Consider the following 12535-nt stretch of genomic DNA (forward strand, 5'->3'; position numbering starts at 1 on the left):
TCAGGTTAGGTAAGGACCAGAGACATCTGCCAGATTTAGCAACTGGAAGGTTGTTGATGATTTTAGTAAAAGCAATCTCATTGAGGCAGCCACCTTGCAGGGGGTGAGGAATTTTTCTTTTGAGAACTTTAAGAGATAGGGGAGAGAGAGAGAGAAAGAGAAAGAGAGGGAGAGAGGAGGCAGTAGATAATGGGAGACCTGGGGTGGACATTCTCCTTCTTTTTTTTTTTTTTTTTTCCCAAGATGAAGGATCCTGAAGCATGTTTATAATATGGGGCAAGGAACCAATCAATATAAAGGTTAAAGATAGAGAAACCTGGATCTTCCACTTAATATTTGAAACAGATTTTCTTTATTTATTGCTTCCAGCACTTGGATAGTCATGGATGGAGTTGGAGTTGAAGATAGGTTGGAGTTTTGGGGAGGTGGGGGAATGGGTATGTAGGGTTGAAGTAGAACTGCTGTGGTTCTTCACATCAGGTACCTGAGGTATTCGTGTTAGTGATAAGGATAAGTAAACAGTCTCAAGTGTTTACTGTGAATGAGCACTTTATACATCTCATTAATTTTTTATAACAATCTTCTAAGGTAGGTGATAATATTAGCTCCATATTACAGATGAGGAAACTGAGGTACAGAGAGGTTATCACACAGAAAGTGGTAGAAGTGGGATAACTGTGGACCTTTAGCGCTAGAACCCATGCTGTTAACTGCTGTGCTGACTGCCTCTCAGTAGCAGGTATTGGGATTTTTTTCCCCCTCAGTTCTGCCAGGCTTGGCAGGTAAAGGTTGATGCTTGGTGGTAATCATGTGGGGTACTTAATCAAGAACAACTTAATGATTCTTGGAAGTTCCGCTTTTACGTAGTCATTTGGAGTTCTACAGTTATAGTTTCTCTTGACAATCACAGCAATGTTAAAATCTCTGAGAAAGGGAACGTAGAGGAACTTTGGCAGATGACAGAACAAAATGGTAATAATGTGGACTTTTGAGTCAGACAGTCTTGGGTTTGACTCCCAGCTCTGCAACTTACTAGACGTGAAACCTTGGGGAATTTTGTAATGTTCGGGCCTCAGTTTCCTGATCTGTAAAAATTGTTATAATGCCACCTAGTTCTCAGGGTTTTTTATAAGGATTCGATTAGATAATTATGTAAAAAGTTCGGAGTGTCGTTCCTGGCACATGTTAAATGCTCAATAGTTTCCATTTCTAGTAATAATGATTTGTTACGTGAATAACGTATAATGTGTCACAGCTGCTATCATCAAATAGCTCTTTCAGGCACTGAAGCGGAGACTGTACATCACTGACCCTGGTAGAACTGCCTCCCCTACTCCTTGTCCCTTGCCCCTCACCCCACTTGACCTTGGTCTCTTTGGGTTCACTGACCATCAGTTTGAGTGTTCATGTTAGCACCTGCTTTCCAGACCTGATCCTGGACCAGCAGGAACTGTTCAGTGACCTGAATGACAGCATGAGGGTTAAAGTGCGGGAAGCCCTTCTCAAAAAGCATCATCATCAGAATGAAAAGAAGAGAAATAACCTCATCCCCATTGTCCGCTCCTTTGCTGAGGCTGGCAAGAAACAATCTGATCCACATTCAATGGATAAACATGGTAAGATTGTTAGGAGTAACTGTTTTCTCTTTTGATTAATAAGACATTTAGGAACTAGTTGGAGATGCTAAGTTACTAGAGGGTAGGGGCTGTATTTCTCTAATATGCTTTCACGCTTACTTAGACACAGTCCTTTTTGGTGGATAGGCACGATGGGTGGCTGGGGCTGGTGACGGTCACCTCTTGTGGCACTAGGGATGCATGCCTCAGATAGATCTCAGTGGACCCCAGGGGAGAAGTTTGTGCCCCAGAATGGCCTCAGAACTGATGTGGCTTTGGGGAGGTAGCCACATTAGGGATGATTCGGGGCCAGAGAAGTTCCACTGGAGCTTTTTAGAAGTAAACCAATGTCTTAGATTAGGGAGGCAAAATGCAGTAGGGTCAACTCTTGAGTCAGATTTCCAGGCCGGAGAGTCTGGCTTCACCGTTTGCAAAGTGTGTGACCTTGGGCAACCTCCGAAACCTCTTTAAGTCTTACTTTCTCCTCTGTAGAATAAGGATAATAGTGAGATCTGCTCCCTCAGTCTATAGTGAGGCTTCAATAAATTAATCCATGTAAAGCCCTGGAGCCAGGTGGCTGGTGGGTTGTAAACATTCAGTGAATTTCAGCTGCTGACTAGTTTCCTTTTCTGAGGCCGAATCTATGCTGGTCTCCTTGTCCCCACATTTACTGAACCACAGTGTGCAGGGGATGTGCCTGGGAGTCTAGGTTTTTGAAAAGTTCTCCATAGGACTTTATGGTATGCACTCCTGGTTAAGGATTACTGCCTTTAATAGAGGAAGAAAAGAGGATCACAGATGGTTCAGGAAGAGGGTGCAGGAGTAGTAAGACCTCTGTTCCCGCCCTCTACTGCTAACTGGTAGGTAAGGAGATAGGTGTGTGTGGGTCCTTGCTGCATAGTCGTCTGGACCACTTCTCTGTGTGGACTTTGCAGGAGATAGTCATACCCAGCTGATGATGGACGGGGCGTGTCAAAGGGGGAAAGGGCAGGACTCGGAGAATTCTGTTTGATTTTCTCCAAATAGGTCAGACTGTGTCTCCTCAGTCCGTTCCAACTACAAGTCTTGAAGTAAAAAATGGAATGAATTGTGAACACAGTCCCGTGGACTTAAGCAAGGTGAGCAGAGACGTGGAAGTTGGCTTACAGGCCTAAGCAGATCTCTAGTGGAACCCAGAGTCTCATTGCTGGAAGCTGGATAAGCTTTGGCATTTCAACACCCTTTCTCCAGGACCAGAGCCCCTTCTGCGGAAAAGGAGGCCCATCTATCTGCTCATGTCTTCTTCTTTCTCCAGCCCAGACCTCTCTGACTCATTAGCTTGTTCCCCAGATTCAACATGCTGAAACCCGCTAGCCACTAATAATCCTCCCTGCCACACACCTCCTGGTGTTTCAGAACTACTTTCTGATACCTGCTCTCCAGTAGCTCCTTCTCAGCCTCCAAGGGTTCTGCAGAAGCAGTATCTTTGCTACTGTCTCCTAAAACTGCTCTGTGGTTGAAACTCTTCTTGGGGACTGTGGCTTGGTGTCTGAGGCCTCCCGCAGGAGCAGGGCCCCCTGCAGCTTCCGGCTCAAACCGTGATCTCCCTGCCGCCAGCCTCTCCTTGCTCTGGTCTCTCCCCGACACTGTCCTTCCAAAATGCAGACAGTGTCATGTCACTTCTCAGCTCATAAGGCTCCCTGAAACCTCCGACAAAGCATTCCAGTATTTTAAAATGGAAACAATTTGACCTGGAGCTTCAAAAACATTCTTCTTTGGGGAGGCATGGTGTAATGGAATTCAAATCAGAGCCCCTGGATTTAAATTCTCTCTCTTAGAAGCTCTGTCGTCCTGGGCAAGTCAACTTCACTTCTCTGGGTCTCAGTGGCTCCATTCATTTTTTAAAATACAAAGTGAGGCTAATTAGACCTTACAGAGCTATTGTAAGGATCAAGTGAAGTAGTATGAGAAAACGTGTTAAATCAAAAATGATTTATGAATGTCAGTTATGAGGAGGGTGATGGATGCGTGAGGTGATGGCTCCCACACTGTCAGGGGGTTCTTGGATTTTCAGGTCGACCTTCATTTCATGAAGAAAATTCCCACTGGGGCAGAGGCCTCGAATGTCCTGGTTGGAGAGGTGGACTCTCTGGGCCGCCCCGTTGTCGCCTTTGTGAGGCTGTCTCCGGCAGTCCTTCTCTCGGGCCTGACAGAAGTGCCCATCCCAACAAGGTAAAGACCTGGACCGCAAAGCTCAGTGCGTTCCGTCTGGTGTGCAGGTTTGTGTGTGCTCTGGTGGAAGAAACCAGCTAATGCCAAAATGGAGGATTAATTAATTTGGGGAATGCTGTTTAAAATTCAGCAGTGATCTCAGAAAACTGGGGTATATTTGATCAACCTCTGTGCGGAAGAACTGTAAGACTTTTAAGGCTCTGACGGTTCAGTTTCTGTGAACTTGGAAATGGAGAACCAAAGAGTGTTCAAGGGCCACTTGCTTGCTGGGATGGGAAGCCTGTCTTGCTCTCCCTGTTCTGCCAAGCTGTATCCCAGGGAAACGTCTCTGACCAAAGGTACTGATGTCTCTTTCCACAGTTCCGGCAGGATTTGTTTGGTTTGCAAGTATGTCCACATTTGTTCAAAAGGCTATTCATGCGCTCTGAAGGTGGTGATTCAGGTGATTCAGGGCCCCATTAATTACACAGTATTCAGATGTCCGGGACACAATTTAGACTCCTCTACAGGGCTTGATCATTTCAACTGCTTTATCCCTCTCCTCTCCCCGTCATTTTCTTATTAGAGCAATGAATGAGATTCAGATAACCCTGAATTTTCACTACAATGCCATGTTTTGAAAAAGTGTCCCTCCTATAGTAAGGAATTGTGTCTATGGAAACCCTGAGAATTATAACCACATTATTGAATGAGTTGTACAGGTGGCTTAGCTCCAATGCCTACAGTGGAGCTATTAGGTCAAGGCTACTCATATTGCTTCGTCATTAGTCTGTCTCCTTTTATTGAAGGTACTGTGATGATTTCTGTTTGATAGGAAAGAGAAATGTTCTGCTGTTTAGAGAGGAAAGATGCCACTTCTTTATATTTACTTACATAATTTAATCCTTTTTGTGTGTTGCCAGATTTTTGTTTATCCTACTGGGTCCAGTAGGGAAAGGTCAGCAGTACCATGAGATTGGCAGATCCATGGCCACCATCATGACAGATGAGGTACGCACACCACTTCTGCTTTTCATGCATTCGTCTTGTAAATGTTTATTGAGCGTTTACTCTGTGCCAGGCATTGTGCTAGTCATTGGGGATAAAATAATTATAATCGTGATGTTTGCTGGAAAGCAGTACAGGTCACGTCTCTGAGGACCAAGCCCTCTGGGGGATTTTTCTTCCTCTGTCATCTCTCGCTTTTTGGATAATCAAGGATGCAGAGAAATCTTTCTCTGGGAAAATTATTTTTGCCAAGTAGGATACCTAGAGAGAAAGATATTAAGGCTGACTTAACTTTCTAGATCTAGAAGATGGTTAATTAAATACATCCAAGCTATTTACATAAAGAAACCTCACCCCCATTTCACGTAAATGAGACCAGTTAGTATAAAGGTCAGGGGGATGCTCTCGGGCACTGTCATGTGAATGTACCAGGGTGACTAGACGCTTTGGCTGCCGTGGTCCTGAAACCCCACTGCATCCCTGCTGAGGACTGTGCTGCTCAGGTAAGTTGCAAAGTAAGGCCTTGAAAAGGCATCTGTCTTAGCAGGCAGAGGGGCATGGGCTGTGTTTTATCAGCTGTCTTTGGTTTGGAGGCATATTGGAGCCATATGAGGAACCTTAGGAATTCCATCCAGTTTTTTCTACCCATTATGATCAGGAAAATTCCTCATGCATCTTGGCTTTTGTTCCATTCTTTGAGGAGATAACAGAATTATAAAACTTTTGAGTCATCTTATCTCTTTCTATACTAATAGACATATATTTAGTTCTTTTTGACTCATCTCATCTTTAGATTCTTTTTTTTATTGTTTTATCCTTGCACTTCTCTAAGTGCTAAGGTTATCTACATTTCAGATCCCCATGACAGAGATAAAAATCAAGAGGTTTTATTCATCTTTCACCATCTCCATTGGTAATTGTTTTAAGTAAAGTGACTTTTAGTTTTCCTGAGGACATTCTTCTTCTCTGTAGATTTTTCATGATGTGGCATATAAGGCAAAAGAGCGGGACGATCTCCTGGCGGGGATTGACGAGTTCCTAGACCAGGTGACGGTGCTGCCTCCAGGGGAGTGGGACCCCTCCATTAGAATTGAGCCGCCCAAAAACGTCCCTTCCCAGGTAATGTATGCACATGAGCCAGTGGTGGCTTAGTATCGCTTACTGAGTGCACACCATGGACAAAGCAAAGACCGTGAGGGTGTATGCTAAATAAGTTGAGATGTGGTTCTGTTTCTGGCCACCTAGCATGTCAGAACAGTAATAAAATATGAATATCCAGTAACATAGATTGGCTCAGGTGTGATGGGGTCAGTCAGGATTACCCTGGGATGAATTTTAAGCCAACTTTTGAAGGACTGATGTAGAATGGCAGAGAGGAGAGGAGAGGACATTTCTTGGGAGCATATCATGAATGAAGCCAGTAAATGAAAAGAGGTAGTTGTATAGAGAGAGCAAATAGAGTCCCTCACACTTTTTTTGAGAGGTTAAAGATGGAAGGGAACTTCTACTGTACACTAGTCCCCAGGCCAAGTGCTTTACATATGCTAATTCAACCTCCCAGTAACATCTCCATATAGGTATTGGTGTTCTTTGTTTTACAAATGAGGAACAAAAAAACTATCTTCAAGGTTTTAAGGTAGAGATTACACACAGATTTGAAATTTGAACTTAGGTCACATCTGATGCCAAAGCCTCCACTTTTCTGTCTCTGGGTGAGACAGAGTTAGGTATTGGCAGAGAGGAGGAGAAATTTTTTTTTTTTTTTTTTTTCAGGAAAGTCAGTAAACTGCTCCAAATCAGTAAATGCATTTGAAAGCTATAACAAACAATTGGCTATTTGGGGGCTGCTTTTGGATTTTCTCATCACCAACCCCCACCCCACCCCCACCCCCCGCCCCCAGCGGGAAAGACAGAATACAGGGCTGAGTTTGTTAATTTTGCGGTCTTCTGTTAAAAGGAGAAAAGGAAAATGCCTGGAGTTCCAAATGGAAATGTTTGCCACATAGAACCGGAACCACATGGGGGCCACAGCGGGCCAGAACTTCAACGCACTGGGCGGTAAGTTCTGGAATGTTTCACAGCTGATACTGCTTACCGGACAGAAGTTGTATAAAGGAATGAGGCATCCTCTTTATTTCCAGCCTTCTTCTCTGTAGTATCTTCATTGGCTGGGAATGACTTTTCAAATGGAACCACTGACTATAAGTATTACAAATATATCAAATATTATATTCATTCATTCAAATTTCTCAAACCACCTCACGTGTTCTGTCTCCCCTCCTGGCCTTGCCCCAGGAGGTGAGACAGAACACGTTCCCTCTGATTTGAACACTTGTCCCCTTCCTCATTTCCTGGCTGACTGCTTCTTATCCTTTGACGCAGCTTAGGTGTCACTTCCTTTGGAGAGCCTTGCAGGACCCTCTTTAGAGGAGGTTAGGTGTTCCTGCTAGGTGGTGTCCCAGCTTTGAGCTCTGTCCCTTGCCCACCTGCCACCCTCCCCCCAGCCACCTGTTATAGTCCTGATCATACTTTATTACTATTTATTGATTTGATGTCTTTCCTTCCAGAATGTTTGCTCCATAAGGGCAGGGACCCCATTATATTCCTAGCACCCAGCACAGTGCCCTGCACAGAGTAGGCACTCAATTAATATCTGGTGAATGAATGAATGAGTGAATGAATGCTTTTAGAATGATGTCTGTTCTGTAGCATGAATGGACAAGGTATGGATAAATATTGAATGGTTAAGTTAAGAAACCCCTTGAGGTAGGGAAACAGGTACTATTTTAGGTGTGTGTCTCAGAATAGGCAACCTACTCTTTTGGGCCCAGATTTTAGGACAGATGTCCAAGGAGGAGGTTCTCTATGGTAGGTGAGGACAGCAGGTCCCCAGGCTGGGAGGCTTTATATTCCAGGTAGGGAGGCAGTAGAAGAGGATGGTATTTTGGGTTGGAGTGGCATCCAGAGGTGTCCCCCAGATCGTGGGAGAAGGTTCAGTCTATGGCTCTGGCTCTGTAAGTTGTGCTTATGTCTAAGAAGGATCTGTTGGGCGGAGATTCTCAGGACAGGACTCAGATGATGGAAAGGAGCTTTTACTGTCCTCTATTCTATTGCTTTCACCTTATTTTTTCCTCCTTACTTGAAGTTGCTTTCCTTATTTCCCTATCCTCAGTGCCCTGCCTAATGGAAACTCAAGGTTGTTTTTTTTTTTTAATTGTGGAGAGCGATTTAGTTTTGCATTCTTGGAAATTCAGGGAGAGAAAGGAGAGGAGACTGAGAATCAGGAGAGAATGGCACTTAACCAGCAGTGTCCTGATGGGGAGTATGCATCTGGTTGAAGGAATGTATTAGAGGGCAGGGAAGGATAACTGGGCTCTGGGGAGGGATCACCGGAGGAAAGGAGGAGCCTTTAGATGGAAGGGGTCACTGAAAAGAGGGAGCAAGCTCCAAGAGTAAGTTTCACATTTTCTTTACAGTTGGAAGAGGTCCGAATTGGGTGGGGAGGCCTGGTATTGAGAAGCAGTTCGAAGGAAGCATCTGTCTTTAGAATAGTTTCCAGGATTGAGACTGTCTTAGATGAAGTGGTGTTTTTTAAATTTTATTTATTTATTTTTGGCTGCGTTGGGTCTTCATTGCTGCGTGTGGGCTTTCTCTACTTGCGGCGAGCGGGGGCTACTCTTCGTTGCAGTGCGCAGGCCTCTCACTGCGGTGGCTTCTCTTGTTGCGGAGCACGGTCTCTAGGTGCGAGGGCTTCAGTAGTTGTGGTTCGCAGGCTCTAGAGCACAGGCTCAGTAGTTGTGGCGCACGGGCTTAGTTGCTTCGCGGCATGTGGGATCTTCCCGGACCAGGGCTCGAACCCGTGTCCCCTGCATTGGCAGGCGGATTCTTAACCACTGCACCACCAGGGAAGTCCCAAGGTGGTGGGTTTCTTTTTGTTTTTTTTTTTGCGGTACGCGGACCTCTCACTGTTGTGGCCTCTCCCGTTGCGGAGCACAGGCCCCGGACGCGCAGGCTCAGCGGCCATGGCTCATGGGCCCAGCCGCTCCACGGCATGTGGGATCCTCCCGGACCGGGGCCCGAACCCGCGTCCCCTGCATCGGCAGGCGGACACTCAACCACTGCGCCACCAGGGAAGCCCAAGGTGGTGTTTTTTAAGGGAAGGGTCTTGGGTTTGGATTTGATAGAATTTCAGAGTTATGATTTATCCTTTTGACTGTAAAGCCAACAGCTTTCCTCCAAACACATAATCCATGCAGAGGTGAGATCTCATCTTTCTTTTGGTGTCAGAAAGAGGAGAATAAATTAGGTGGGCAGTCACTTATAATCAATTCCACATGGGGGTTTGGGAGCTCATTAGATTGGATCTCAACAGTTATAGAATCTTGGAAATGGTGCCTATCATCCCAAAAGAAAATCCCGTAGAGCCAGGACCGACATACACTTAATCAGCAGCCCCAGGTACCTTTACTCACAAACTCAAATGGGGTTTGAGGAAGTTCTCCCATAATGTTGAGTGAGGAGCTGCTGGAACTGACAAAGCTGAAAGGAAGGGTCATCTGGACTCAGAGCCTCACTCGGCTTACTGTGGGAGATGCTGCCTCTTCCTGAGCTCCGGTGAAGTTTTCCTCAGTCCTCAAGACACAAGACCTTCCTCCCCTTGTAGCCTTTTAGTCCAGGTGACCTAATGCTCATATTGGGGATCATAGTTCCTGCCAGCTCTGGCTCTTTTCCCAATCTCAAATTACGTAGGGGTGAACGTGAACCTTCCCCTGCAGGTGGACATCCTAGAATTTTCTGGACCTTCCTGGACTTCACCGAGTAAAAATGCATTAGCCTGGGCTTTATAATTCTTCATACCTTTAGCTGTGTTTCTTTGAGGTGGGGCACAACCTGGGGGTGCCATCCTTGTCGGATGGAGAGGTATTTAAGATGCGGTAGTGTAGGCTCTAAGAAGATGGGAAAGGAGGCAAAGTTGAGAACGGTCTGAGTTGTGTATGATCTGACCTGCCAAGCCAGGGCTGAGACAGTGTCTTGGGCCTCCCTGATGTTGACATAGGCCATGATGCCAAGGCATTCCCGTATAGAACGAAGAGGAAAGTCTGACTAGAGTGTTCCTAGGCCAGAAGCTTCATGGCAGAGAGGATACTCTGCAAAGGGGTTTTCCAAGGTAGATTTGTGTACCTCACTGGGGAGGCCACATTTGGGAAGGGTTGATGAAAGAGAAGAATCAGGAGCTGCTATCTCGATGATCGCCCCCCACACTTCAAACAGGTTTCTTCCAAAGCACAGCAGACAAATGGATGGCTGGCCTGTCCCTAAAGCCCTCCTGAGAGGGCTTCCTAAGTCAGTGCACCAGAGCCTAGGGACCCTCTACACGGGTAAGTCCTTTCTTGCATCAAGCTTAAATTCATATCCCTGTGTGCCTCCTGCCCATCCCCCCCCCAAACTTGAACACCAAGGGTAGTGTTGAAAGGGAAAGGGAGTCCCAAATGTGGAGGGAAGCATCCATGTCTGATTACTATCTGTGCTAGATGTGCTGTTACGGTCTGCGTGAGTGAGGGATGAGGCTGACGCCATAAACAGTATCCGGAAATCATTTTGTTAATTTATACCATCAATAGGAGCCTCAGATCTTTTCTCTCCCCTTTCAATCACTAGGCAGACAGATGTCCTTCCTTTCTGTGGCTTCTCTTCAGTCCGTTTCACATAAATCTTTCGCCCATTACTCACAGACACTCCTCCCTGAATAATGAGCCTCCCACATCCAGGAGGACCAATCATGGCAGCATCATAGGGTGAGGCTCATTACTGTAGAAGGTAATTCTCCCAGAATAATACCCTTCAGAGGAAGGTCATTGGTGATTGGGAGGTGATATTCACACGGTACTAAAGATGCTATGTTGGCTGAGGACCTAGAAACACTTGAATCTTGCCCCAGACTAATCACGGTTGCCCGTAAGGTCCTTGAGGGGCTATCCACTCAGAGGAGAAAGCAGGACCAAGTGACATTTTATTACAGACTGTAACCTTGGTCCCAAACCCTGAGGCGGAACTCTTATGCTCTAGGTTAGACCCTATGGATGGCTTCTTACCTCAGGTTTGCTAGACAGGCTAAAACCAAAGCAGGTCACAAGGCTGGCTTTGCCTTTCTCCCCTAAACCCAGACCCAGATTGTGATGTTACTGCTGTAAGGTGAAGAAGGATGAATCCCAACTGTGCCCCTCAAACCAGAGGAAAAGAGCAAGTGGGTCAAATAGAACAGCATGTGCCCTGTGTCCACCTGCTAGATGAGAGAGGGAGCTTTTGAATGGACAAAGAGAGCTGCCTGGGCCTTCTCCCTGGGCATACAGGTCCCAGGCCTTGTGTGACACAAGGCAAAGAGAAAGAAAGAGCTAGCCAAGCCTCCTTTTATGAGAGAGTAGCTCGGTTTTTTGTTTTTGTTTTTTTAGTTTTTTATTATAGAAAATTTCAAACATAAACAAGAAGAGAGGACAGTGTAATGACCCCCCCACGTGACCATCAATAGTTATCAACATTTTGCCAATCTTGTTTCATCTATTTCTCCCCCACTTAATTGTTTTGTTTTTGTTTTCTAGATTATTTTAAACCACATCACCAGTAGCATGTCATTTCCCCTGTAACTACTTGAGCAGGTATCCCTGTCCGATAAGGACATTTTGAAAAACAGCTATCATGCCATTGTGAAATCTAACAAAATTAACAATAATTCTTTAAATTGTCTCATGCTCAGTCCACATTCACCTTTTTGTGGCTGTCTTAGCGACATCTTTTTAGAGTTCATTTGTTTGACATAGGATCCAATGGAGGTTTGCATTTGGTTTTTATGTTCCCATTCTGTAACAGCTCTCCTCCTTTTTCTTCCTATGTCATTCATGTGTAGAAGAAACTAGGTAATTTGTCCTGTAGAACGCTGAATGGCTCTCTTTGTTACTCACCTAACAGCTTTTACCCTGGTGCAGCGATTCCACTCTTAGCAAAAGTGCCCCAGTCTGGGAATACTCCTCCTCCTTGGTGTAGGACACCTTGCTCTTGATCTGTCTCATGCTTGGGAAGTGGAGAGGGGTCCTGAGGTCCTGCCACCAAGTCCTGTTAATTCTGCCTCCTGATTAGCCCTTGAATACACACACTTCTCCTCTTTCCAATCCACAGCCTCCTGTCTTGCCCTACGTTCCACTCATTACACCCCCATCAGAGTGATCCTTCCAGAATGCCTGCTTACTTATGCTGCTTCCCTGGGATCAAGTTCTAATTCCTTTTTTACAAGGCCTTTGTGACCCAGCTTTTCCAGCATCTCCAGCTTTGTCTATTGGTATTTGCCCCTCACACTGTCTTATCCAGCCATAACTCTTTCAGCACCTTGAGCCCGCCATGTGCTCTCATCCCTAGGTGTCATCCGTGCCAGCCCCGCTGCCTCATCTGGCTAACTCCTGGTTCATTCTCCAGTCCCCACTGCAATGCCCGTCCCTGTTCTTTGCTGCCATTTGCTCCCTCACAACACTGCCTGTCCCCTGCACTAGACTGTTGGTCCTAGAGAGAAGGGCTGTGTTTGCCTTGCTACTGCTGCATCTCCAATACCTGGCACAGTGCCTGGCATGACGTATCTGCTACTACTTGTCAACTGCATGAATGAATTATTATGCTAATTTCTCAAGAGTAAGGTGGGTAGTTGTTCAGAGTAAGAAAGTGCATGTGATAGGGGC

At 45.7% G+C, this 12535-nt stretch overlaps 1 protein-coding gene across 7 annotated transcripts in view; it reads left to right on the forward strand.

The window, feature by feature from the left end:
* Positions 1–12535, forward strand: part of SLC4A8 (solute carrier family 4 member 8) — a 79253-nt gene that overhangs the window by 29641 nt on the left and 37077 nt on the right. For all 7 annotated transcript variants that reach the window (XM_029206655.1, XM_029206654.1, XM_029206657.1 and 4 more), the window contains 6 exons: positions 1428–1616; positions 2643–2734; positions 3670–3827; positions 4730–4817; positions 5787–5933; positions 6772–6872. In XM_029206655.1, coding sequence (XP_029062488.1) covers positions 1428–1616; positions 2643–2734; positions 3670–3827; positions 4730–4817; positions 5787–5933; positions 6772–6872 — 775 coding nt within the window. The remainder of the gene's footprint in view (positions 1–1427; positions 1617–2642; positions 2735–3669; positions 3828–4729; positions 4818–5786; positions 5934–6771; positions 6873–12535) is intronic.

Source organism: Monodon monoceros, unplaced genomic scaffold (genome assembly GCF_005190385.1).
Source record: "Monodon monoceros isolate NGI ecotype Baffin Bay Population unplaced genomic scaffold, NGI_Narwhal_1 Super_Scaffold_6, whole genome shotgun sequence".
Lineage (NCBI taxonomy): Eukaryota > Metazoa > Chordata > Mammalia > Artiodactyla > Monodontidae > Monodon > Monodon monoceros.